Source organism: Ictidomys tridecemlineatus, chromosome 5, assembly GCF_052094955.1.
Source record: "Ictidomys tridecemlineatus isolate mIctTri1 chromosome 5, mIctTri1.hap1, whole genome shotgun sequence".
NCBI lineage: Eukaryota > Metazoa > Chordata > Mammalia > Rodentia > Sciuridae > Ictidomys > Ictidomys tridecemlineatus.
Genome location: NC_135481.1, coordinates 17761352 through 17789319, shown reverse-complemented (window position 1 = coordinate 17789319; position 27968 = coordinate 17761352). Strand labels below are relative to the sequence as shown.

At 36.7% G+C, this 27968-nt stretch overlaps 1 protein-coding gene across 15 annotated transcripts in view; it reads right to left on the bottom strand.

The window, feature by feature from the left end:
* Dpp8 (dipeptidyl peptidase 8) overlaps positions 1-27672 on the bottom strand; it is a 59052-nt gene extending 31380 nt beyond the window's left edge. For 2 of the 15 annotated variants that reach the window (XM_078049453.1, XM_078049460.1), the window contains exons 1-7: positions 26815-27350; positions 23502-23771; positions 22840-22952; positions 14617-14676; positions 11621-11689; positions 7520-7693; positions 6593-6761 (exon numbers count right to left, since the gene is read on the bottom strand). In XM_078049453.1, the coding sequence (XP_077905579.1) occupies positions 6593-6761; positions 7520-7693; positions 11621-11689; positions 14617-14676; positions 22840-22952; positions 23502-23760 (844 nt within the window). In that variant the 5' untranslated portion in view covers positions 23761-23771; positions 26815-27350. Of the gene's footprint in view, positions 1-6592; positions 6762-7519; positions 7694-11620; positions 11690-14616; positions 14677-22839; positions 22953-23501; positions 23772-25645; positions 25813-26383; positions 26407-26814 lie in introns of those variants that run through there. The other 13 variants (XM_078049458.1, XM_078049457.1, XM_078049454.1 and 10 more) reach the window with 13 other exon arrangements.
* Between the last annotated feature and the right edge of the window lie 296 nt (positions 27673-27968).

Below are 27968 nucleotides of genomic sequence, written 5' to 3'. Positions count from 1 at the left end.
CACACACACCCCAGTTTACTAGACTAGACTAGTTTTTTTCTTTCTTTTCTTTTTTTTTTTTTTGGTGCTGGGGATAAAACGTAGGGCTTTGTGCGTGCAAGGCAAGCACTCCACCAACTGAGCTATATCCCCAGTCCCTTAGAATAGATCTTACAGATCACATAATTCAATCATTCCTCCCATTCAACCAGACCAGCTCAGCTTTTATCCGTTTACACTTAGAATAGTATGAAGGGAACTCTTGTTTTAAAAAAATCCTGTTGGGCCTGGGGATATAGATCAATCGTAGTACTTAGCATGTACTAGGCCCTTGGTTCAATACTTAGCACCAAAACCAACAAATAAATAAATTCACAAAATCATAAACATATTAGATTTTATGTGATACAGAAATGTTTATATACTTCATAACTGGTCTCTTTCTGAGATTCATCAATGTTGTCACATACAGAATGAATCTGTAATTCATTCCTCTTTACTGCTAAACTGTATTCCATTTAAACTATCCCCACCTCACCCCATTCAATAGTGGGGATTGAACGTATGAGTGTTGTACCACTGAACTATATCCTATTTCTTTTTTATTCTGAGACAATGTCTTGCTAAGTTGCCCAGGTTGATCTCAAACTTTCAATCCTCCTGCTTCAGTCTCCTGGGTAGCAAGGATTACTGGTATGCACCATCATGTCTTGCTATACCATAGCAAGATTAATAATAGATTTAAAATCCATTCATCTGTTAATGTATGTTTGGGTTGCTTCTAGTTTTGGGCTATTATTAATAAAAATGCCACAGACATTCTTTTTTTTAATATTCACTTTTTAGTTGTAGTTGGACAGAATACCTTTATTTCACTTATTTATTTTTATGTGGTGCTGAGGATTGAACCCAGGTCTCGAACATTCGAGGTGAGCACTCTACCGCTGAGCCACAACCCCAGCCCCCATAGACACTCTTTATAGAATATTTTTAAACATTTGTTTTAATTTCTCTTGAACAAGTAAATACCTAGGAGTGGAGTGACTGGGTACAAAGGAAAATATATGTTTAACTTGATCAGAAACTGATAGTTCTACAATGTTTGGTGTAGTCTAGGTGTGTAGTAATATCTCATTATGATTTTAATTTTCTAAACAAGTCCCCCCCACTTTTTTTTTGAGATACGGTCTCACTATGGAGTTGGCCAGGCTGGTCTCAAATTCCTGAGCTCAAGAGATCCTCCCAGGGGCTGGGGTCGTAGCTCAATGGTAGAGTACTTGCCTAGCATGTATGAGGCACTGGGTTCAATCCTCAGAACCACATAAAAATAAATAAGTAAAATAAAGGTTTTTTTAAAAAAGAGATCTCCCATTTCAGTCTCTAGAGTGCTGGGACTATAGACATGTACCACTATGCCCAGCTTAGGCAAGTTTTGACTTATTTTTGCTTATCTGTATTTTCTAGATTTTCTCATATCAATGAGCAGTAGAAACCAATATTCCCTTATCTAAAAAATTTGAGTCTAGAAGCATTTGGTGTTCAGAATGTGGAGGATTTTCCATATATTGTACACCTATATATATTATGTAACATCTCCAGTAGGGTAAGCAAATGAGCGGTAATCCAACACCCTAATATTCCTGCAGCAAACATGAACAGGCACACTAAGTAGGATTAAGATTATAAATATCCTCAGGGCAGTTCAGGTCAGGTTTTGCGATGAAGTGAGTTTTAGCCCTTAGCTAATGAAAATTAAACTGAATTTTCAGAGCTTTTTCAATTTTGGAAATAATAATAGAGCAAAGACCAGTGCTTACTTTCCTTCAATCTTTCAACTATCCCAAAATTATACCACAACCTGATTTTATATTTTGTCCTCTTTTAGATATGAGGATGGTTATTACTCATTTGTACCTCCCTATTACTTATTACAGAGACCTCAATTATCGAGTTACTTATGAACTGAATAAATGGTATCATCTTGTCCTCCCAATAAGAAGAGTTAAATTTAGGAGCAGAAGCTAGTTTTTATTTACTTTTCAATTCTTCTATCATATTAGGCAAAGAATAAACATGCACACACTGACTGATTAAACTTACTTTCTGAAGTGAACTTTCACTTAGACCCTATTGGAAATAAGGAGACTGGATTGATGATGCTCCTTCCCCTTCTCTCTTTCTATCTAAACACTTGTGTCCACAGCACTTAGCACTTTACACACAGGCACAGCTCTAAACAACTCACAAATATTAACTCATTAAAGCCTTATAACAATCCCATGTTGATTAGTAATTAAGATTTTTACAGATAGAGAAATTAAGAGAAAGGTTAAATAACTTCACAAGGTCACAGAATTAACAGATGGTAGATCTAGGACTCAAACTCAGGTAATCTGGTTCTCCATTATTCTATATTCTCTATCTATATTCTTAATAATACATTAGTACTAAATTGTGTTTTGTTTGTTTTGTTTTTGGTACTGGGGATTGAACTCAGGGGCATTCAACCACTGAGCCACATCCCCAGCCCTACTTTGTATTTTATTTAGAAACAGGGTCTCCCTGAGTTTCTTAGTGCCTCATTTTTGCTGAGGCTGGCTTTGAACTCATGATTCTTCAGCCTCAGCCTCCCGAGCCTCAAAGATTACAGGTGTGTGCCACCACGATAAGTAGTGCTAAAATTAATAAACACACCATATACTATATGTGCAGTAAAAAGATGAATAAAAAGACAAATGTAACACCCTGCAGGATTTCAATACTTTCTAATTTAAATTCTGTCAATCATCAATTCTGGTGAACAGCAATTTTGTAGAAGGAAAAGACTAAAAAATGCCCTAATTTTGACACTTATGTTAGAATTTTGTAGTCCCAAACTCAATAACAATAACTGTTACATAGTGAATACTCAATGTTAAAAGCATGAAAAAATGGCTAGGATTCTCAACACACATTTATGAGCCAATCACCCTATCTTTCTGCTACCAGTGGTAGCTGTTCTGATTTTCTGACTTCATAGGGAGAACCATTAAATACTAAAACCTGCACTTAAGAGTCTCCCTAGGGCTGGGGAATGTGGCTCAGGCAGTAGCGCGCTTGCCTGACATGTGTGCGGCCTGGGTTCAATCCTCAGCACCACATACAAACAAAGATGTTGTGTCCGCCGGAAAAAAAAAAACCTAAAAAATAAATTAAAAAAGAAAAAAAAAGAGTCTCCCTATTCCACTCCCCCTTCTGTCTTTTGATCTTGTATTATGTCATGTAACTTCAGTAATTTCAATAGTCAAGCTTTGGTGTCCCTGTTATAATCTTGTTTTTCTCAAGTATGACTTCTACAAAGTATCTAGAACAATTTATTTATAAAATGACTAAAACCCATACCACCCAACAGCTGAAGACCTCCACTCCACATCATGATAAAGTTCTTATCGAGATAGTCTTCCTTGCCCTGGTTCTTTTAACTGTCCTTATACTTTTGGACACCATACTGCTAATTTCTCACACAGACTACAACATCATTTGCATCTACCTTTCTTATACAGTTCCCTTTTCTGGGGTGTACTGGCTAATATAAGACAGTATTTGGTATCAATTTAGTTGTCATCTTTTCTGGGACATCTTCCCTGATGACTCTTTCTCATTGGTCCTCTATAACACCTTGTGTTTGACTCTTACTTTGCTTAATTGTCATCTGTTTATGTAGCTTCTTTGAAGAACAGGCCTATATCTTATTCAATTTCATATCCTTAGTACAGATGTACTGAAAAGAATTAGTTCAAGGACCTTCTTCAGACACCAAAATCTATGAATGTTCAAGTCTCTTCATAAAATAGCATAGTATTTGCATTTAACTATTGCACATTCTCATGTATGTTTTAAGTAATCTCGAGATTATGTTTTAAGTAATCTCAAGATTACTTTCAATACAAGAAAAAAATAGTCTATACATGTTCAATACAAACACAACCATTGTAGGCCTAACTGCATAGTACATGAATGAGACATGAGATGATCAATGATCAAATAAATATTGGAAAGAGAAAGGGAATCTATGCAATGGTGGGAGGCCATAGCAAGGTGTTCCTATACATCATTTGTGGGGATTTGGTATAGTGCTTGAAATATAAAAATTTCAAGTTTTGCTTTGAACTCTATGGAATTCTTTTCCTAAAATTTTTCTGCTTTTTGTATGTGTGGTGCTTGGGATTGAACCTAGGGCCTCACATGTGGCAGGGAAGTGCTCTATCACTGAGCCACATCCCTAGCCTCTTCCTAAATGTTTTGATCTGCAGTTAGATGAGAAACCTATCGATAGAGAACTGGTTATACCTGCCACATTATTTGGCACATCAGAAATTAAGTAAATTTTGGTTTCTTGATTGAATGTTAAGAGATTTTTAAAAATATTTTTTAGATGCTGATGGACCTTTATTTTATTCATTTATTTATATGCAATGCTGAGAATCGAACCCAATACCTCACACATGCTAGGTAAGCGCTCTACCACTGAGCCACAACCCCAGCCCTAGAAGAGATTTCTTGACTATTAATTTAGCATTCTATTAATATAAATGGCTCAGGTTTTAAGTTTCAAAAATACTGATTATCCTCATGATGAAAAAGTATTTGCTGGGACTGGAGCTGTAGCTCAGTGGCAGAATGCTTGCCTTGCACGTGTGAGGCACTAGGTTCCATCCTCAGCCCCACATAAAAATAAATAAGGGGCTGAGGTGTAGCTCATCAGTAGAGTGCTTTCTTAATACATGTGAGGCATTGGGTTCAATCCTCAGCACCACAAATAAATACTAAAAAAATAAATAAAATAAAGACATGCTGACCATCTACAACTATAAAAAAAAATTTTTTAAGTGTTTGCTGTTAACTACTGCAGGCTAAAACAATTTAGCTCAAATTCAACCCTGAGCCAGGTGCAGTGGTACACACCTGTAATCCGAGTGTTTTGAGAGGCTGAGATAGGAAGATTGCAAGTTTGAGGTCAGCCTCAGCAATTTAGCAAGAACCTGACTCATAATAAAAAATAAAAGGACTGGGAGTTTTGGCTCAGTAGTAAAGCACCCCTCCCAAATACCAAAAATAAAAATAAAATAAAAGGAATGCAGTTCAGTGACAGAGTTCCCCTGGGTTCAATCACTAGTGGGTGGGAGTAGGGGGGTGTTGGTGAACAAATCAACCTTGATTAGCAAAGTTTGCTGATCTACTATGACACATAGTGACATCATCTTCAAAATTTTTATAGGAGTTACTATTTATTTTACTTATCTGTTTTTTTTTCAGTATACTTCATAACTGTATCATTCTGTTTTCTTACCTATAATATAATCTCTGTCAATTAATGTAATTAATTGTAACTAATAATTGATGATGAGGGGATGATTATGAAAGATGGCCAGTAAATCAACTTTGTGAACATCAGAGTAAGCAAAAGTTGAATAAATTAGTTTTCAGAGTCACCACCCTTTATTATAATTTATTTCATATATTCAAAGGAAAAGCAATATACTATTTTCCATCTTTTATTTGTAGGAAATCTTTTCTTCTTCTTCTTTTTTTTTTTTGGTACTAGGGATTGAACTCAGGGGCACTTGACCACTGAATCGCATCCCCAGCCCTATTTCATATTTTATTTCTAGACAGGGTCTCACTGAGTTGCTTAGCACCTTGCCATTGCTGAGACTGGCTCTGAACTTTCGATCCTCCTGTCTCAGTCTCCCAAGCCACTGAGATTATAGGCATGCACCACTGCACCCAGCTGTATGAAATCTTTAGGGGAAAACATCCATATCTTTTCTATGCTGATTGATGCTTAATATTACTACAGTCACTTCACTACAACTTTAAAACATTTCCATAATATACAAGTTCTATAAAATTCTGATTTTGCTATTACGACAATAATAACTAAGCAGACTCTCCAAAACAGAAAGATTAATTTTAGATTGTTTCTGAAAGTGTGTAACTAGATTTTGTTTCTTTCCCCCAAACAAGGCTAATATTTGAGATAAAATCTCACTATGTTGCCCAGACTTGTCTCTAACTCCTGGGTTCTAGGAGTTCCTCTTGCCTCAGATTTCTAAGTGCTAGGATTACAGGCATGCTACCATTGTGCCTGGAAAAATTTTAATTTAATGAAAACAGTTTGGGGAAAATTTTCACAGTCTTATCATGCTAAAGGAAAATCATGTCAGAGATGCTATTGTAGTGCTGCTCTAAAATGAATTAAAATGGTGGGCACAGCATCATATGGCTACTTGGGAGGTTAAGGCAGGAAGATTGAAAGTTCCAGATCAGTACAGGCAACTTAGCAAGACTCTGTCTCAAAATAAAACATAAAAAAGGCAGGGGGTATACCTCAGTGGCAAAGTAAGCCAGTTCAAAAGGACAAGGGAAAAAAAAAAAAGAGAGAGACAGAGAAAATGAATTAAAACAAGGCAGCATTATATAAGTATTATAGAATACTTACCCTCTGTATTTTTTAAAAGCATGAATGTAACATATAAAGATCACCTCACTTGCTTCAATTTCAAAATGAAAACAAAAGCAAATTAAACTTTAAAAATACTTTTCAGGAAAGATTTGAAGAATCATGCCTTACCATTGTGAACATAGGTGAGCCTCCTTTCTTCTCTAGTTACAATGTTAGATATCCAAATATCATTGCTATGTATAAAAGCAATCCAGTCTGGATCAGCTGGGCATAACTTTGGATCCATCCGTATGTTGGGACAACTAGTTTCCACTAAATTGGGCCGTAAAGGTTGTTGCTAGACAGGTAAATAACATTTTAAGGTAGGTATCAGGTTGATATACACATATCTGTCTGTAGTACCCTTTCTATAAAATGAAAATTATTTTTAGGAAAAATTTCAACTATGGGAGTTGTTCCCCAGGGGAAAAAAAAAATCTTTCAATTTCTTTAACTTATATTTTTTATACTATGAATGAAAAAGCTAAGGATAACAGGGAAGGTACTATATAGACAATGTAACAGCACATCATAAATTCTGTTGCTTCAACTTGTTTACTGGAGAAATTATTTTTTGTTAATTATTATTACTAAATGCTTATTTATTGAACATTTTATTAAACACTTTAAATTAATTTTAGCAATAAAAACTCTGCTCATAAAAATCTAATGAAAGCCAGCGAAGATCATCATAATTCTACCAAAAGAATAGCTCATACAGTTCATAAAGAATTTCTTAGAATAAAGCCACATAAAATCAAAATGAAAACATCTTTCAATATCTCCCTCAGTGCTTTCACAGAAAATGGGAATTGATGCCTTTTACTATTTTCCTATATAGTGAGAAGTTTGAGCATTTAAAAAATTGTATCAGTGTTACTAAAAACTTAATAGTCTTAAAATTGGGAATTAGTACTATATTTCTTGTTTTCATTGCAACTAAATTTCTTGCTGGATAAACTAATTTTTTTGGTTTATTTGTTAATTACCTTTCTGATTTGGGCATTTACCTTTAGGACCCAAAATCAGATTTAACAAGCAGTAACTACAACTTACGGTAAATCCTTGTGGCCCTCCATCTTTTACATGATAAATTCCACTACCAGCTTGAAACAGAAATGTTCCACTTCCTTGGTGATAATCATAAGAAGCAATTCCAACTGTTCCAATGCGTTTTCTTTCTCTTAATAGTTCTTCTTCTCGAGAATACATTCCATAGTCCAGTGTTGCCTAACAAAAGGAAAGTCACCTATTCCAGTCTTCTGAAAACTTGCCTTTGCTTTTTTTTTTTTTTTGTGGTGGTGGTGATTGAACCCAGGGCCTTGTGCATGCTTAGGCAAGCACTCTACCAACTGAGCTATATCCCCAGCCCCTTGCCTTTGCTTTTAACACTGAAATCCTGGCATCTCCAATATTACTAAGTCCACATTTTGTGTGACCCAAAATTTGCTGAAATTTCAAGCAGATTAATTTCAGGAAGTCTGCTGAAAGATTTCCTACTAGTAAAGGGTCATTAGATGATTACTGTATAAAGAAAAAGAATGAAGCCCCATTATTTTGGAATTAATGACTCTCTGCAACATAACTGTAATTTAGTTAACTTAGAGTTAAGACAGACATTTAAGTCAAGTGGTTTTGAATACAGGCTTTGAGTCTTCACTGGAAGTCAGACTATGGCAAGTAGCTTAATTTTGTCAAAAGTAATTTTCCTCAATTTCAATATAATAATAAATCATTGGTATCAGCTTTTGAAGATTCATTTAAATAAAAAAATATATAAAATGTTTAGCACAATGACTGGCACACAGTAAGTTCTCAAATGTCAGCTGTTATTAGTACCTTTCCATTACATATACTAGCACTCTTCTAACAAAACCCTAAATGAAGCTGGTCACATCACTAACTTAAAACCCACTGACTCTGGCTTAGCATGTGCAAGGCCCTGGGTGTAATTTTCAGCACCAAAAAAGAAACCCCCCTAAAACAAAAAACTCAAGATGTGATTTTTCTATTTCCTGCCTTTTGCCTCATTTTACTCCCTTTCTCAAGGGCTTTCTACTTATCCAATTTTTACTTTTACCCAAAACCTTAGCTCAATTCAACCTGAGTTCAGCAGTTATCTTTTTTCTTTTCTTTTGGTACTTGAGATTGAATCCAGAGAGACTTAACCAATGAACCACATCCCTAGTCCTTTTCATTTTTTATTTTGAGATAGGGACTCACTAATTTGCTTAGGGCCTCACTAAATTGCTGAGACTGGTCTTGAATTGCAATCCTCCTGCTTCAGCCTCTTGAGATACTGGAATTACAGGCGTGGCCACTGCGCCCGGCATGTTATGCTTTCTTCAAAAATTTTCTAGGCATTACTATCTTTTTAATTTATTTCGATATGCTACTACCTTTCAGTTTTTCAGTATAGTTCCTAACTAGAAGAAAACAAACAAAAAAACAAGCTTGAGAGCAAAATCTGTCATTTGTTTTTCTACCTACAACATATCTATTATAATCTCTGTTAAAGAACGTATGTAATTAATTATCAGCATGATGATGAGGGGTTTTATCAAGATAGAAATGTTGATATCTGTACAAATTTTAAAAAACAAAGAAGAAAACAAACCTAATAAGTGCTACCTTAAAAAATATCATATTCACATCACATAAGAGTTCTATACCTTTTATCAGTATGCTAAACAACAAACATATTAAAGGAACAGATATGATTTCTGCTATGAAGGAATAATACTTTTGAAAGGAGTCTATAAGGTTATTTTATATATATCATTCCAAAATTAAGCTTGCACACTGAAAATAAACATCATTCAATTACGGTAAATATAGGTATATACATGCAAACCTAAAACAATTTTGGATAAGGTTAAAAATGAGACAGCTTGGGGCTGGGGCTGTAGCTCAATGGTAAAGAATTTACTCAGCATAGTGTAGCCCTGATTTTGATCTCCAGCACTACAAAAGAGAGAGAGTGAGAGAGAAACAACCTTAGAATCCCATTAAAATCTAGTTTTGTGGATTAACTATGAAATTATTTATTAATGTTCAGTTACATATGTAATAGTGCCCCCTTTGTAGTTTTGCTTTCTGTAATTCATTATCCATAGTCTGAAAATGTTCAATGGAAAATTTTAGAAATAAAAAATTCACAGATTTTTTTTTTAATGTTTTTAGTTGTAGATGGACATAATACCTTTACTTTATTTTTATGAGGTGCTGAGGATCAAAGCCAGTACCTTCCCACATGCAAGGCAAGTACTATACCACTGAGCTACAACCCCAGCCCACAATTCATAGATTTTAAATTGCATGTCATTCTGGGTACTGTGATGCAATTTTGCAGGATCCTGTTTCTCCTGTGTCATACATGAATCATTTCCTTGTCTGGTGTATCCATGCTCTATATGTTACCCATCCAATACTCACTTAGCAGCTATCTAGTTGATTCTCTGAGCAACTATCAGAGAATTGTAGAACTTTGTTCACATAATCTATGATTTACTTAACAATGGTCCCAAAGTGCAAAAATAGTGATGCAGGCAATTCAGATAGGCCAAAGAGAAGTAATAAAATGCTTCCTTTAAATGAAGAGATAAAAGTTCTTGACTAAATACTGAAAGAAAGGACTGGGGATACAGCTCAGGGGTAGAGTGCTTGCCAAACATGTGCAAGGCCCTGGCCCAGTGTGACCAAAAAAAAAAGCATAAGATAATGAGAAAGAGAAGAGATGCATATTACACACAGACACACACACACATACACACACACACACACACACTTTTTAGTTAGACACAATACCTTTATATTTATTTGTTTTTATGTGGTGCTAAGGATTGAACCCAGTGCCCCACACATGGAAGGCAAACACTCTAATAACTGAGCTACAAACCCAGCCCCACAAAAGCAATCCTAAAAAAAAATAAAAAAGATTAAGCAAAGAAATCCATATGTTGAGGTTGCTAAGACATATAATGTTATTAATTTTTTACTCTTTTTGGTTAATTTTTTTGTGTGTGTGGTCCTGGGGACTGAATCCCATAACAACACATGTTACCAATGAGCTACATCTCAGAACTTTATTTTTTATTTTGAGACAAGTCTCCTAAGTCACAGAAGCCGACCTCGAACTTGTGATTCTCTTGCCTCAGCCTCCTGAGTTGCTGGGATTAGAAGTGTGTGCCATCACACCTGGCTCACTTTGCTTAATTTATTTTTATTTATTTTTTTATTTTTATTTTTTAGAGAGAGAGAGAGAGAGAGAGAGAATTTTTTTAATATTTATTTTTTAATTTTCGGTGGACACAACATCTTTGTTTGTATGTGGTGCTAAGGATCGAACCTGGGCCGAACGCATGCCAGGCGAGCGCGCTACCACTTGAGCCACATCCCCAGCCCCAACTTTGCTTAATTTATAAATTAAACTTTAGCATAGGGGAACTGGGGTTGTGGCTCAATAGTAAAGCATTTGCCTAGCACATGTTAGGCACTGGGTTTGATCCTCAGCACTACATAAAAATAAACAAATAACATAAAAGCATTGTGTCCAATTACAACTAAAATAAAATAGTTTAAAAGAAAAACCTTCAGCATAGGAATGTATGAATAAGAAAAATATAGTATATATAGGGTTTAGTACCATCTGTGTTTTCAGGCGTTCATTGGGGGTTTTCAAACACATTCCCCACCGTTAGGGGGAAACTTGTTTGTGTTAGGCTGCAACAGGAAAAGTAGCAAAATCATTGAATGAATACTTTAATTTGGATCATTTTATTTGTTTAAATCTCTCTCTCTCTCTCTCTCTCTCTCTCTTTCTCTCTCTCTTTGGAATCAAGTATTGAACTCAACTGAGCCACATTCCCAGCCTAATTTTATATTTTATCAAAGATAGGGTTCTCACTGAGTTACTTAGCACCTCACCATTGCTGAGGATAGCTTTGAACTTGTCATTCTCCTGTCTCAGTCCCCTAAGATGCTGGGATTACAGGTGTGCGCCATAGCACCTAGCTTTTTAAACACCTCTTAAGACTGTTTCCAATGAAAGCAAGAGAAATTTTGACTATATGATTATATTTTAACTTTTCCACTCATATTGTCTACTAAGATTATCAAACTTGGGCTGAAGTCATGGCTCAGTGGAAGAATACTTGCCTGGCATGTGTGAGGCTTTGGAATCAATTCCCAGCACCACATATAAATAAATAAAAGATCCATTGACAACTAAAAAAAAATATTAAAAAAAAAAATCACCAAACTTGGTCCATAATTCTTTTCTCCCTCCCTCTCCCTCTCCCTCTCTCTTTTTGCAGTATTAAAATTGAATCCAGAGCTGTGTGCATGCAAGGCAAGTATTTTACCACTGAGCTATATCCCAGCACTTTCTATTTTAAGATAGTGTCTCCCTAAGTTGCCCACGATGACCTTGAACTTATGATCTCCCTGCATCTGCCTCTTGAGTAGATGTGATTACAGGTAGGTGCTACTGCACCTGACTTGGTCCATTCTTGGTATGTTTTAATGCTTCATAATTAGAATACAAGAAATTTTAGAGCAGAGAAATTAACTTTCATAAAGAGAACTGTGTACTTTAACTTTGTGATCAAAAATCTGTTATTTGAAAGAATAAGATGGTCCAAAAAATCCTGAAAAAGACCAATGTGGGGAACAACATTGGCCTTACTATATACTAAAAAGTTAAAACATGAAAAACAGAATGAATAATGTATAGAATAGAAAAGTCTAACACAGAACACTGAGTACAGAAATTAGTAAGAAAAAGATGGTAGAGAAAAAAGTGGCAGTTTTACAATTAGTGAATGCTGATCTAAATTTTAAATTTGTTGAAATTACTGCATAGCCATATGCAAAAAGATAAAATTGGAACTGTATCTTACATATTCCAAATGGATCAGCAACTCAAGTGGTAAAAATGAAACTGACTTCCACTTATAGCCAAGATGGATTAATAGGGTACAGATATACCCTCTCATCTGAAACTGAGAATATAGTCAAAATGTATGAAATAATGTTTTCAAGACACTAAACTTCAGTCAACAAAGGACAGTGATCTCTGAGAAATGGGAACCAAATGAGGTGAGGCTTACAATTGTCCCAGCTAACTGCCTTGAGAGTTTCTAGATGATGGTGGTGCAAGTAGAGGGAAGAAATTACAAATGAAATTTTAAAAAAATACTTTGACTTGAAAGCAATCAAAAACAAAACATCAAAACTTAAGGGATGCAGTGAAAGCAATACTCAGAGGGAAAATATAAAAGTGTACAATAAAAAAAGAGATCTCAATCCAAAACCTAATCTTCCACCTAAAGACATTTCCAAAAAATAGAACAAACTAAGGAAGGAAGGAAATGATACAAATTAGACTGGAAGTAGTCAAAATTGAGGGGGGAGGAGAGGAACCCTTACCAAAACAAAAAGTTAATTCTCTGAAAAACTGACAAATTGGGGCTGGGGTTGTGGCTCAGTGGTAGAGCACTCGTCTAGCGAGGCCCTGGGTTCGATCCTCAGCACCACATAAAAATTAAATAATTTAAGGAAAAAAAAGATTGACAAATTGACAAATTTAGCTGGACTGAAGAAAGACACAAAGCTCACACATAAGCATGACCTCAAATAGCTAAACTCAGAAATAAAAGAGGGATTGTTACTAACAACCTTACAGGAATAGTAAAAAAGATTAGAAAGGAATATGAACTGTATGCTAAACACATGAACAACTGTATGCCAACAAATTAGATAACTTAGATGAAATACACAAATTCTTAGAAATACACTGTTAAAGCTGACTCAAAGCCTGGCATGGTGGCATGTACCTGTAGTTCCAGTTACTCAGGAGGCTGAGGCAAGAGAATACTTGAGCCTGTGAGTTGGAGACAAGCTAGGGCAACATGGCAAGTCCCCGTCTCCAAAACTAACTCAAGAAGAAACAGAAAATCTAAATAAACTTATAACAATCAAATAGATTAAGTAGTCAAAGAACTTCCCCAAGTGCAAGGGCTGGGAGACAGCCTAGTAGGCACAAAGTCTTGGGTTCAGATGCTCAGGACCAAACCTGCTTCCCCTCAACAAAAACAAAAAACCAAAAGAATCTCTCACAAAGAAAGCTTCTAAAAAATATTCAAAGAATTCAAACCAACCTTCTCAAATTTTTCCAAATAACAGAGAAGAAGAGGAACATTTCCTAACTCATTCAATAAGATCAGTATGATCCTCAAACCAAAACCAAGGACATCATTAAAAAAAAATAAACCGGGGCTGGGGATGTGGCTCAAGCGGTAGCGCGCTCGCCTGGCATGCGTGCGGCCCGGGTTCGATCCTCAGCACCACATACCAACAAAGATGTTGTGTCCGCCGAGAACTAAAAAAAAATAAATATTAAAAATTCTCTCTCTCTCTCTCTCTCTCTCTCTCTCTCTCTCTCTCTCTCTCTCTCTCTCTCCTCTATCACTTTCTCTAAAAAAAAAAAATAAAAAAATAAACCTAGGGGTTAGGGTTGTGGATCAGTGGTAAAGTGCTCACCTAGCACATGCGAGGCCCTGGGTTCAATCCTCAGCACCACGTAAAAAAATAAATAAATGAGCAAAATAAAGGTATAAATAGATAGATAAATAAGTAAATAAATATATTGTTCCAACCTCAACTAAAATATAAATATTAAATAAATAAAATAAACCTATAGACCAATATCCCTTTTGAATAGATGCAAAAATACTCAGCAAAATACTGGTAAACTAAATATAGCAACATAAGGATTATAAACCATGACCAAGTGGGATTTTTTGGTTTTGTTTTATTTGTTTTGAGATGAAGTCTGTGTTGTCTAGGCTGATCTCGAACTTCTGGGCTGAAACTGTCTTCTTATCTCAGCCTCCTGAGAGAGCATTTGGGACTATAGACATGCATCATCACGCCCAGCTGACCAAGTGAGATTTATTCAGGGAATGCAATCTTGGTTCAACTTATGAAAATCACACCATATGAATATGATAAAGAAAAAAAAATCACATGATCATTTCAATGAATATAGAAAAATCACAAAAAAAGTCAATATTTTTTCATGATAACAATACTCAATAAAACCAGGAATAAGTCAGGCACAGTGGCGCACACCTGTAATACCAGCTACTCACTTGGGAGGCTGAGGCAGGAAGATCACAAGTTCGAGACCAGCACAGGCAACTTGGCGATACCTGTCTCAAAATAAAATAAATAAATAAAAATAAAAACGAGCTGGGGATATAGCTCATTAGTAAAGAGCTTATGGGTTTAATCCCCAGTACTGAACAAACAAACAAACAGAAGTAGAGGGGAAATTTTTCAATCTGAAAAAAGGGCATTCGTGAAACCCCCCAGCTAATATCATTCATAATGGTGAAAAACTGAAAGCATTCCCTTTTAAGATAAGGAAAAAGAATGTATATTCTCATTTCTATTTAACATTGTACTTCTAGCCAGGGCAATTTTAAGTAAGAAAAAGAAATAAAAAGCATCTGTATTGTAAAGGAAGAAGGCAACTGTCTCCATGTGCAGATGATATGATCTTATATATAGAAAATACTATAACTATTGGGCATGATGTTATACGCCTGTAATCTCAGCAACTCAAGAGGCTAATGGAAGAGAACTAAAAGTTGGAGGACAGGACTGGGGTTATGGCTCAGCGGTAGAGCACGCGCCTCGCGTGTGCAAGGCACCGTGTTCAATCCTCAGCACCACATAAAAATAAATAAAATAAAAGAATTATGTACAACTATAACTAAAAAATAAATTAAAAAAAAAAAGTTGGAGGACAGCCTGGGTAACTTAGTAAGACCCTGTCTCAAAAATAAAAACTGCTAGGGATGTAGCTCAGTGGTAGTGTCCCTGGGTTCAATCTCTAGTACTGCAAAAAGAAAACAATATGATTCTACAAAATACAGATGTGGACAAATTGATCATCTTAATATTCATGTGGAATTGCAAGGGACACAGAATAGCCAAAACAATCTTGAAAAGAAGAATGTTGGAGAATCCAGATTTTCCAATTCCAAAATTTCTACTTTTCTAATCTTCAAAGATTAGTTCAGAGGCTAGAAGGTGTAACTTAGTGGCAGAGTGTATATTAGCATGTTCAAAGTCCTAGGTTCAATCCCCAGCACCCTGCCAGTACAAAACTACGTTAATCAAGACAATATGGTATTGGAATAAAAACAGACATATAGGACAGTGGAATAGAACTGGGGTCCAGAAATAAATCTATACATTTATAATCAACTGATTTTCAACAAGAGTGCTAGGACTATTCAAATGGGGATAATTTTTTTTTTTTAGATTCTTTTTTTTTTTATTGTTGGTCGTTCAAAACATTACACAGTTCTTAATACATCATATTTCACAGTTTGATTCAAGCGGGTTATGAACTCCCAACTTTACCCCGTATACAGATTGCTGTATCACATCAGTTACCCTTCCATTGATTGACATATTGCCTTTCTAGTGTCTGATGTATTCTGCTTTCAGTCCTATTCTCTACTATCCCCCCTCCCCTCCCCTCCCCTCCTCTCCCCTTTTCTCTCTCTACCCCTTCTACTGTAAATCATTTCTTCCATTTGTATTATCTTGTCTTACCCCTCCTTTCCTCTTATATATCATTTTGTATAACCCTGAGGATCGCCTTCCATTTCCATGCGATTTCCCTTCTCTCTCCCTTTCCCTCCCACCTCTCATCCCTGTTTAATGTAAATCTTCTTCTCAAGCTCTTCGTCCCTACCCTGTCCTTGTTTACTCCCCTTATATCAAAGGGGTCATTTGGTATTTGTTTTTTAACGATTGACTAGCTTCACTTAGCATAATCTGCTCTAATGCCATCCATTTCCCTCCAAATTCTATGATTTTGTCGTTTCTTAATGCAGAGTAATACTCCATTGTGTATAAATGCCACATTTTTTTAATCTATTCATCTATTGAAGGGCGTCTAGGTTGGTTCCACAATCTTACTATCGTGAATTGTGCTGCAGTGTCCCTGTAGCATGCTCTTTTTAAGTCTTTAGGGAATAGACCGAGAAGGGGAATAGCTGGGTCAAATGGTGGTTCCATTCCCAGCTTTCCAAGAAATCTCCATACTGCTTTCCAAATTGGCTGCACCAATTTGCAGTCTCAAATGGGGATAATTTTTTAACAAATGCTGCTGGGACAACTAGATATCCACATGTAAAAGTATCAATCTGGACCTCCAACACTGTATACAAAAAATAACTCAATGAATCAAAGATCTAAATGTAAGAGCTAAAACCATAGAATTCTTATATTTAAAAAAAGGTATATTGGATTCCATCAAAATTTAAAATTCATGCACCAATGGGCATACATTAGTTTTCTAGGGCTTCTGTAACAAGTTGCCAAACTTGATAGCTGGAAAAAAAAATCCAGAATTTTATTCTCATCCCAAATTTATTCTCACTTCAAAGAAGATATATAAATGGCCAATAAACACATGAAAAGATGTTAAACATAATTGGTCATTGGAGATATGCAAATCAAAACAACAATGAATTATCACTTCCCACCCACTGGCATGGCTATAAAAAAATGATGGACCATAACAAGGATTAATGAGGATGCAGAGAAATTGGAACCCTTATACAATACTGGTAGGGAATGTAAAAATGGAGCAGCTACATGAAAAATAGTCTGGTAGTTATTTAAAAGTTTAAGCATAGGGCTGGGGATATAGCTCAGTTGGTTGAGTGCCTCACATGCATAAGACCCTGGGTTCAATCCCCAGCACGGAAAAAAAAAATTTAAGCATAGTTATCACATGACCCAGAATTTCATTTCTAGATATATATCTCAGAGAACTAAAAATATAAATCTACACAAAAACTTGTATACTGGGCTGGGGCTGGGGCTCAGTGGTAGAGTGCCTGCCTTGCACGTATGAGGCACTGGGTTCAATCTTTAGCACCACATAAAAAGAAAAAAAGAAAGAAAGATATTGTGTCCATCTATAACCAAAAAAAAAAAAAAAAACCAAACAAATCAAAAAACAACTTGTATGCCAATGTTAAAAGCAGATTTATGTATAAAAGCTCCAAAGCTGAAACAATCCATATGTCATATAAACTGATGGATCAACAAAATATGGTATAGCCATATAATGGAATATTATTTCACCACATAATAAAAGTAATAGTTACCTGCTTCCACGTGGATAGATCTAGATAATATTATGTTAAAGAAACCAATCACAAAGGACTATATATCATATGATCCCATTTATATGAAATGTTCAGAATAGGCAAATCAACAGATTCCAAGAAGAATAGGACCTGGCAATAGGGAAGATGAGGTGGAAGATTGTGACTGCTGATGGGGTTTGGATATGAAGTATCCCCAAAAGCTCTTATATTAATGCAGGTATGTCGAGAGGTGAAATGATTGGATTCTGAGAGCTGTAACCTAATCAGTCCAACCTAGTTTGAATGGACTGGATGGTAACTGTAGGCAGGTGGGGCATGGTTGGAGGAGGTAGTCACTGGGGATGTGCTCTGGAAGGATGCATTTTCCCTAAGGCCCCTTCCTCACTCTGTTTCCTGACCCTGCCATGAGCTGAGCAGTTTTCCTCCATTGAATCCCTCCTCCAGGTGCTATCTCACCTCATGTACAAAGCAATAGAATGGGCTGTCTATGCACTAAAACCTCTGAAATTGTGAGCCCCAAATAAACTTTTCCTCCTCTTGTTGGGTGTTTTGGTCATAGCAACAAAAAAGCTAAAACAGAAATTAGGGGCCTGGGGTTGTGGCTCAGTGGTAGAACGCTCGCCTAGCATGTGTGAGGCTCCGGGTTCGATCCCCAGCACCACATTAATGTAAATAAATAAAATAAAGGTATTGTGTCCAACTATAAATTTTATATATATATTTACATACATATATTTTATTTTAAAAAGAGAAGTTAGGACTGGTAATGGGTTTGTTGCTGTAACTAACTTGACTATGTGGTTTAGAAACCTTTGGAAATGGTTTGTGAAAGGAATTTTGAAAAGTTTGAAGATGCAGGCTAGAAAAGTTTTAGGATATGGTATGTAGAATTTTAATTAGTGATTTTGGTGGGGGCTCGGAAGACCAGAATGGCAACAGAAATGCACACTGTGCTCATGAGGTTTCAGAGGGAATGAGGACTCTATTGTGAATTGAACTAGAGGCTACTAGTGTTATATTCTGGCAAAGAATTTGGCTACATTTTGCCCATATCATGGGACTTTACATGGGGCTGAATTTAAAAGTGATGGACTAATTAATCTGGCAGAGGAAATTTCAAGGCACCATAGCATTTTATCAGTGGCATGAATATTATAGGCAGCTTTTAGACAGATGGCAATAGAAAACAGAATTTAAGAATTTTAAAAACTTGAAGTCTGGCCAAAAAAGTGTTTGTAAAGCTGAGGCCAAGGAATGTATGCTTGTTGAAGAGATTACAGACCCTAAAGACACACTAAGTACTTTGCACAGACAACAGAAAAGATGCCTCAAGAGCATTTTAGGAACTGGCAAGACCACACCCACCTTAGGCTCCTGGGTGTAAAATTACAAATTCCTTTGATAAGAGATCATCCTTTTGCCCTACTGCTTGCACAGGAGGGCCTAGGAAGTTGTTTCACCATGCTGAACCATGCAGGTACTCAGAGGTACCTGAAGCCATGATACCAGGGGTCCCAGATACTGTGTGATCTGGTGGCAGACCTTGGCATCATCAATGTGGTGCTGGTTCTGCAGGAATGCAGGATGCTCTAAGCAGTCATGGAGGTTTCTACCAAGATTTGAAAGGAAGGCCTCACATCCCAGGCAAAGTATAGCAGTGTTGGAGTCCTTGTGGGCTGTTCTTAAGAGGGTAATGCATGAAGTTGTAAAGGTGAGGCCAAAATCCCTACAGGCTGCTGCTGACAGGGTGATGCATGAGAGGGTGATGGTTGATGAGGCCAACCAGGCTAAAAAAGAGCCCTTGTGCACTACAACTAGTTAAGTCCAAAGGGGTAGAGCTGCCCAGGGCCTTTGGAAATAGGGATATTTTCACATCTAGAAGCCATGTGTCCTACATTCTATACATGGACCTGTTTGCTTAGCTAGGTTTCTGGTCTTTTTTTTTTTTTTTTTTTTTTGGTACCCAGGATTGAATCCACGGGCACTTAATCACTAAGTTGCTTAGGGCCTCACTAAGTTGCTGAGGCTGGCTTTGAACTCAAGATTCTCCTGCCTCAGCCTCCCAAGCCACTGGGATTATAGGTGGGCACCAGCACATCCAGCCCCCATCCCATCTTTTATGTCCCTATTCCTTCCTTTTGTAATGGGAATATTTACTCAAATATTTTGACCTCACCTTTACACTGTGACACTGTATATTAGGTGTGTGTAACTTGCTTTCAGTTTTTATAGGGGCTTACAGCAAGAGTTTGTCTTTAGTCTCAGAGGAGACTTTGAACTTGGACTTTTGGACACTGCTAAGACTATGAGAATCAAGATGAACTAAATGCATTTTGCTCTGTGAAATGGAAATGAGCTTTTGGGGATCAGGGCAGAATATTATTGTTTAAATATGAGATGCCTCCCCCCAAAAGCTCCTGTAATAATGTAGGAATGTTTTGGAGGTGAACTGAATTATGACAGCTGTGACCTATAATCAGTCCATCTTGGTTTGAATGTGCTGGAGTTGGTAACTATAAGCAGTGGGGGTGTGGCTGGAGGAGGTGGGTCACTTGAGGCATGCCCTAAAAGAATGCACTTTCCCTGCAGTTTCTTCTCCCTCTCTGGTTCCTGACCCTGCCATAAGCTGAGAAGTTTTCCTCCACTGAGCCTTTCCTCCACGATGTGCTGCCTTCCCTTGTGCCTAACTAATGCAGTCAGCTGTCTATGGACCAAGAGCTCTGAAATTATAAGCCCCAAATAAACTTTTCCTCCTTTAAGTTGTTCTTGTTGGGTATTTTGGCCACAGTGATGAAAAGCTAACTAAAATTGATTTCTTTTGGATGAGGAAATTGTTCTAAAATTAGGCTGTGAAAATAGCTGCACAACTCTGTCAATATATTAAACAACACTGAATTGTACACTTTAAAGGGGTGAATTGCATGGTATATGAATTACATTTCTATAAAGCTGTTAAAAATAAAAAATGAAAAAGCATTTCATATTTGAACAAATCAAAAGAAAACTGTGGTGGCTATCTTAATATTAAAGAAAATTTCAGAGCAAAAAATATTACCAGACACAAAGGTCATTTCATAACAAAAAGGAGTTCAATAAATCAGGGCATAATAATCCTATCTACTTATGCTCCTAGTAACATAGCTTCAATATACATAAAGCAAAAACTAATATAATAGAACTAAAGAAATAAATAGTTGGGGCTGGGGTTGTGGCTCAGTGGTAGAATGTGTGAGGCACTGGGTTCAATCCTTAGCCCCACATAAAAATGTAATAAAGAGGGCTGGGGATGTGGCTCAAGTGGTAGCACGCTCGCCTGGCATGCGTGTGGCCCGGGTTCGATCCTCAGCACCACATACAAAACAAAGATGTTGTGTCCGCCAAAAACTAAAAAATAAATATTGGGGCTGGGGATGTGGCTCAAGCGGTAGCGCGTTCGCCAGGCATGCGTGCGGCCTGGGTTCGATCCTCAGCTCCTCAGCACCACATACAAAAACAAAGATGTTGTGTCTGCCGAAAACTAAAAAATAATAAATATTAAAATTCTCTCTCTCTCTCTCTCTCTCTCTCTCTCTCCCCCTCCCTCCCTGTTTAAAATAAAATAAAATAAAATAAATATTAAAATTCTCTCTCTCTAAAAAAAAAATGTAATAAAGATATTTTATCTACCTAAAACTAAAAAATAAATATTAAAAAAAAGAAATAGTCAAACCTATAATTATGGTTAGAGATTTTTTAAAAATATATTTTATTAAGTGTTGATGGATCTTTATTTTATTTATTTATTTATATGCAATGCTAAGGAGTGAACTCAATGCCTCACACCTGCTAGGAAAGTGCTCTACCACTGAGATACAACCCCAGCCCTATAGTTGGAGATTTTAATATTCCTCTCTCAATGATTGATAGAACAGATAAGAAAATCAGTGAGAACACAGAAGACATGAACAACACAATCAAGTTGGTCTACTGGGCATTAATACAGCACTCTACCCAAAACAACAAAACATTCTTTTCAAATATACACAGAACAAATACCAAGTGCTCTACCACTGAGCTATAATCTTAGTTCCAAGGAATTTTTTGTTTTAAAGAAAAGTCACAAGCCTATACAAAAGAATACTTGAGATAAATAGCTGCCAATCAAAATAATGAGCTATCATAGAAGTTGTTTTTTAAAAATTATTTTGAAAAATATCACATCTTAGTTCATTTTAGCCCAAACATGCTATTCAGTAAGGAAATATTCAACATGAAAATAATACATGAAAACAAAAAAGGTAAACATTGGCACCTAAATCATTATTTTGTCACTGGGATATTTTCAATTATTTACTTTTGTCTAAAGGTAAACTATTGAGGAAAAAAAAATAAACAAAAACAAAAACCCTAAAGCTTTGATTTTACATAAATTACTTAGAAGCAAAAACTGAAAGAAGCAAAAATTGAACTTAGTATCTTTAAGTTACTGCTGTTACTAAGCACTAGAACTACAAATTTAACGATTTAAATAAAAATCTTCCTAGAGGGCTGGGGCTGTAGCTCAGTGGTGGAATACTTGCCTAGCATGTGTGAGGTACTGGGTTCAATCCTCAGCGGCACATAAAAATAAATAAATAAAATAAAGATATGTGTCCATCTACAACAAAAAATATTTTTTAAAATCTTTCTAGAAATATATGTTAGATTTTTTTGTTTTGCTTTGTTTTGTACTGGAGATTGAACCTAGGGCCTCATACCTACTAGGCAAGTGTTCTACCACTAAATCAGAGCTACATCTTCCCTATCTACCTTTTTTGGACAAAGTCTCACTAAATTGCCCAGGCTGACTCCTAACCTGCAATTCTCCTGCCTCAGCCTCCTAACTATCTGGGATTGAAAGTGTATACCACCATGCCCGCTTATATTTGTTCTTTAATGTCAATTTCCTTCCACTAGATGTGAGAATTACTAGAAAGTTTATGGAAGGGAAAGGTAGTTAAAAACTGAATTGTAATTTTTCTTAGATGTTAAAAATTGAATGGAACTTAAGGTCACACATGTAAAAATGCTGAAATGTTTTAATTATTTTTGACTAATATCTACTTCAAATATAAACCCAATTGAATTTCTGCCTCTAAATGAATGTGGATCTGAAATATACATCAAATCATAGGAATAACAATATTTAGTTTCTACCTGAAAAAGATCCAAAAGAGGCTTCCAAGACAACATTAAGACTGCTGCTCTGTTGATAGTTTTAGGAATTTCAGAATAAAATAGTGTATTTTCTCTGTTTTCACCAGACATGGCTAAGGGAAAAAAAATCATTTATTAATATGTTTTCAAATAGCATTCTCACTACAATCACAGTAAAGCATATGAAGCCTTCTATACACTGCAATACTTTACAGTCTGTGGGACCTAAAATAAATATTAATATGTAGGATATGCAAGTGCCATATGCCTTAGAAATTTCCTCAATAAAAATGAAGTTTCACAGAAAAATGCTTAAGTTTCATTTTGATATTCAGGTCTTTATTCCCCTCTAACAAAATAATCATCAAAGCATATAAAATGATATTAGGAGAGTTAAGACAAATACCATTTTTAAATTAAAAAAAATTAGTTTGTTAAAAGTTGGCAATAGACTCACAGGATTCCACTGTGACAACTCCAGATTACTAAATTTCTTTTTTCTGAATTATTTATTTGGAAATAAACACAGATCTAACAATTCTAGCTTTTCTTCACTATAAAAAATTCTATGATTGTAATCATTAATACAGCCCTTGGTGTTTCAAATAAAAGTATATTTTACACTTTTATAATATACTCAGAAACTACAACTCTATACTTACCAAGATAATAGATCCTATCTGAATGAGGCCCATCTGGATCATTCCTCTTCACAAACATAAAATCATGTGGTGCCTTAGCCATCATGTAGCCATGATATTTTCTGGTATCAGCAAGCAGCTTTTTAAGCTGACTCCAGGAATATCGCTCAACATAAAACGGCTCCAGTTTAGGCTGATCCTGTGATTCAATATTCTCCTCACACTCTGCAGTCTCAAATATCTCAACACCCAGCTGTTCTGTTTCCATTGCTGCTGCCATGTTGCATTTTTCTAGAAAAATAAGGCACATGAAGCTCTTTACAGGGCTGTCTTATATTATCAGAATGACAGTCTTACAGGGGCAAAACCAGATAAAACCACTAAGAAAAAATGCTGCAATGAAACCTAGTAAGCAATAGCTCCCACTTCTCTGTGCTCCGTTCAAAATGAGATTATTTTAAAAATTGAGGTCATGTCAATTTCACAGTTACTATAAATCCCTATGGGAACTTTTATAAAAGGCTCTCCTTAGATATCTCTTGCCAAATTCCTTTTTCTTTCCCACACTTGAAACAAACAGGCCATATGCCAATTGGCTGCTATGCTCCACCCAAGAACATGTCAATAGTGAAGCTAAATTTGCCAAGGGAGTTGGGGATTTTTGCATTTAAAAAGGTAACACATTTGACAAATGTGAATTTCTCCAACTAGCAGAATAATCCCAACTGGAACAGTAATAACACTGTCACAAACAATGTCCTTGTAATAATCTTCCTAGGGCACTTACCGGAAGAAAGTGTAAATATTGTTTCCTTTTAAATGGAATTCTAAACAACAAAATACTTAACTGGCTGGTATAAATCTTTTGTGCAACCCTAGACATCACTATAATATATACTTGAGATGACTAATATCTCAAAGAAACTTACATGACTATGATTATACATTATCTAACTTATGCTTTGTTTAAATGAGAAAGATACTATTCTTAAGTGGCTTTAGTTAAAGTAGTTGTAGAAAGCATTTAATGTTTATATCAATATTTTGATAAAAATTTGGACACAAATTTACTAGTATGACCCTCAAAGCATTAATATTTCATACACTAACACTTATTTTTCAAATGTCAAAAACATGTGGGCTTGGACATAACAAAATTGTACTTATGAAACCATATTTCACATAACTATTAAATACTTCTAAATGGCTGTGTAAGATGATGCATTTTTTTTTAAGCTCAATTTCTGATAAGAAGTAACTTTTGAGAAAAAGTTATTAGCAGGTATGGGCTGTGAATAAGTCCATTAGGTATGGAATACTGGCTTGAAAATGAATTGAACTGTGTGCCCAAGATATTGTTATTTTCTTTTTATCCTGAACTGTATTACCATTTTCAAAGTAACAATAGCAAAAGTAGACAGAAAACTCATTAGTTACATAAGATATATTTATAATATTATTACAACTAGGTATTCATATCCAACAATTAAAATACAAAAACAGCTCAGCTGATTAAGTCAGTTAGCTCAACTGGTATGTAACACACTGATATTTGTGAGGTAGATTATAACAATGGTTGTTTGACCATCTTAAATCTAGTGGAGGCCTATTTCTACCAAATGTGTCAATGAATCTAGTTTTATATCTAATGGAATGATGGACAAGTGACAGAATCTACACAAATTTTGCTCATTTCACAAGTGTTAAATTTAGAATTTGGTCTCCAAAACACTGCTTGTAAGCATAGAGCTAGGAATAGAACAGAGAATCTTAATAGTAAAACTTCTCAAGCTTTATTGCTCAGTTTCTTGGATCATTATGTAAAAGATGCATCAGCTTATATATGTTAAAATTATCAGGTATATTTCTGAATTGTACTAACTCCCTAGACTGTTTCTCTCTATATACATACATACATATGCGCACTGTAGAATTCAAATGACATTCTGCCACTCCGTATATTTACAGCCAATGTTTACTCCACCCTTTCTAGGACAGACCTGGCATTATGGTAGCCATTTACACAAATATTTATAATTGATTTAACTTCCAGAACTCCCTAATACCTTGTATAGAATTACATTCTCAAAATGTGTGGCCTGAAGTTTCTAAAATAAAGTCAGCATAGTCTCTACAAAGTGCATACTTTTCATTGCCCCACCTACCTCTTTACTTATGGACCTTCCCTGGTGCCTATCTGATTGTATTTTCATCTGCTCAGATCTCTTCCACATTCAGAGATCATTTTCAAGTGCCCCAACTTCAAGCACAGATCCCCGCACTTATCCTGCTCTCTTCTCAGAGGACTCTTTCCTTTTCTCACCATCCAGTCCTGCTCACCAGGATAATATAAGACTCTTGGTCATTATTAAAACTGACCATATGTAGTCAAAAAAAGATTAAGTATAAAAAGTTCCAAAATAGCACTTAAAACTGAGAACTTTTTGATGTAATATATGCCCAAATTACTGTCTGCAATTATCAAAATCCTAAATTATTTTCCGATATGATATAGCCCAATTTACTCAAAAGAATATCCTAATAGTAGTGTAAACCTTGATGTTCAGACATACATTAAAAGGAATTATGGAAGAGCTAAAAAAGTTATAGAGGGCATGCAGATGTGAAGTTACTGGCTGGCAGAATAGATCAGTGGTAGAGCTTTTGCCCTGAGGTGGATCCCCAGCCTAGTCCAAAAAAAAAAAAAAAAAAATCAGATAAGGTTTCTATTACAAAGCCTCAAAAATGGCAGATATAAAATTTCTATGTGCCTATTCCTGTGCCTCTTTTATCTAATAATGTCATGGTTAGAGACAAAAATCAATTCAGTAGGATTAATAGGAAGAACTAGAGGCCACTTTTTTTTTTTTTTTTTTGCAGAAAGGGAACTAACTTGAACTTACTAATTTAAGATTTTCCATAAGATAAAGAATGTCCTACTCATTTAAAGTGCAGTCCATTTTTCTTTTCCTTACCACAAGATTGAGAATAAATGAAATGGGCAACTTCTCTGGAAAAAGAATCATTACGCTTGTTGAAAAAAAAAAATCTATGATTACAAATGATACTTTGTTAACAGTTTTAATTCTGAGCTCCCATAGCTCAAGTAGGTGAAGATGAGAGAGGTGGTGAGAAAAGTGGCAAGTGGAGAAAAAGTTATGCTAGCACAGCAACAACAGGATAAGTAAGATGTCAAGACACCTCCCCATAGCACTAAACCCCCGCCCCCATTCAAATAAGGGTGTTGAGTTAAAGAACTAAAGGGCTCTAGAGTTTGGACCCATTCAAATGGCATTCCACAAACAGTCGCCCATTTCAACATGCCATGGCTCACCGAAGCCTAGATATTTCACTCTTCAGGGTCCACGGCTACTCGAAAAAATCATAATTACAGAAAGGGCCAAAATCTTGAAAGCAACGAATAGGAAAATGAGAAGCACAGATGCTGAGAAGATGGGCTAGAAGGATAAAAAGTGTTAAGAAAAAGTGTGAGGAAGTTGGACAGGACAGTATCCTGAAGCGGGTGGTTGGAACAAAAACCGACCTAGAGTGAAGCAGTAGGGAAAAAAGAACACCAGCTGGGAAACCAGAAAATCTGAGTCCCAAGCCCATCTGCCACGGTCGGACTTTAGGCAAATCCCTTCGCCTCTGTGAGTTTCCGTTTCCTTATCTGTGAGCACAGACAGTACCCGGCCTCCCAAACCCAGAGAGGCTCAATTAAGATAACGGACGTGGAAGTCCGGAGGGCAGCACCCAGCGCTCAGGGGCGCCTGGTGAACGTTGGCTGACTCGGAATCTGAGTCTCGGCTTCCTCTTCCGGCAAATGGGGGCCCGCCACCGGCTCAACCCCGCGCGGGAGGCTCCTCGACGAGGCGGACAGGGCCCGTGGGCAGAGGCCCAGGCCTCGCGGGCGAAGGGGAAGGAGAAGGGGGCGGATACTGCACCTTCCCCCCCGGCCCCGCCCGGACCGTCCTGACGCGCGCGCGCTACGGAGCGGGCCTGCGCCGCTTCATGCCGCGCCGCCTCCACTCCGGGCCGGGCTATAGCAGCTTCCTCGGCGGCGGCGCCGGTTGCAACCCAGACGGCGGACGCGGCACTTAAAAGCGGAGGACGCGATACTTAGGGGCGGCGGACACGGTACTAAAAGGCGGCGGCAGCAGCCCCAGCACTTCCGGTTCCTCGAGACCCGACCTCGGACTTGGGGAGGCGCGGTCTGACGAAGAAGGACACTGCTCCCAAAATGGTGGGATTTTCACCACAGTGCCGTCTAGGGGCCGGAGGAGCAAAGGAGGCGCGGGAAGTCGGGGAGAGCAGAGATGAAATCCAAAAGGGGCAGCGACTTGCTTTTATGACGAACCTCTTAACCATTCGTTCTTTTCACTCAAACATATTGGGTAGACAAAAATCCCTGTCCATTATCAGGCAAAGTTGTAGAGGCTGGGATTGGATGAGGAAGCAAACCCAGCAAAAATCTCTGCCCCTTCATGG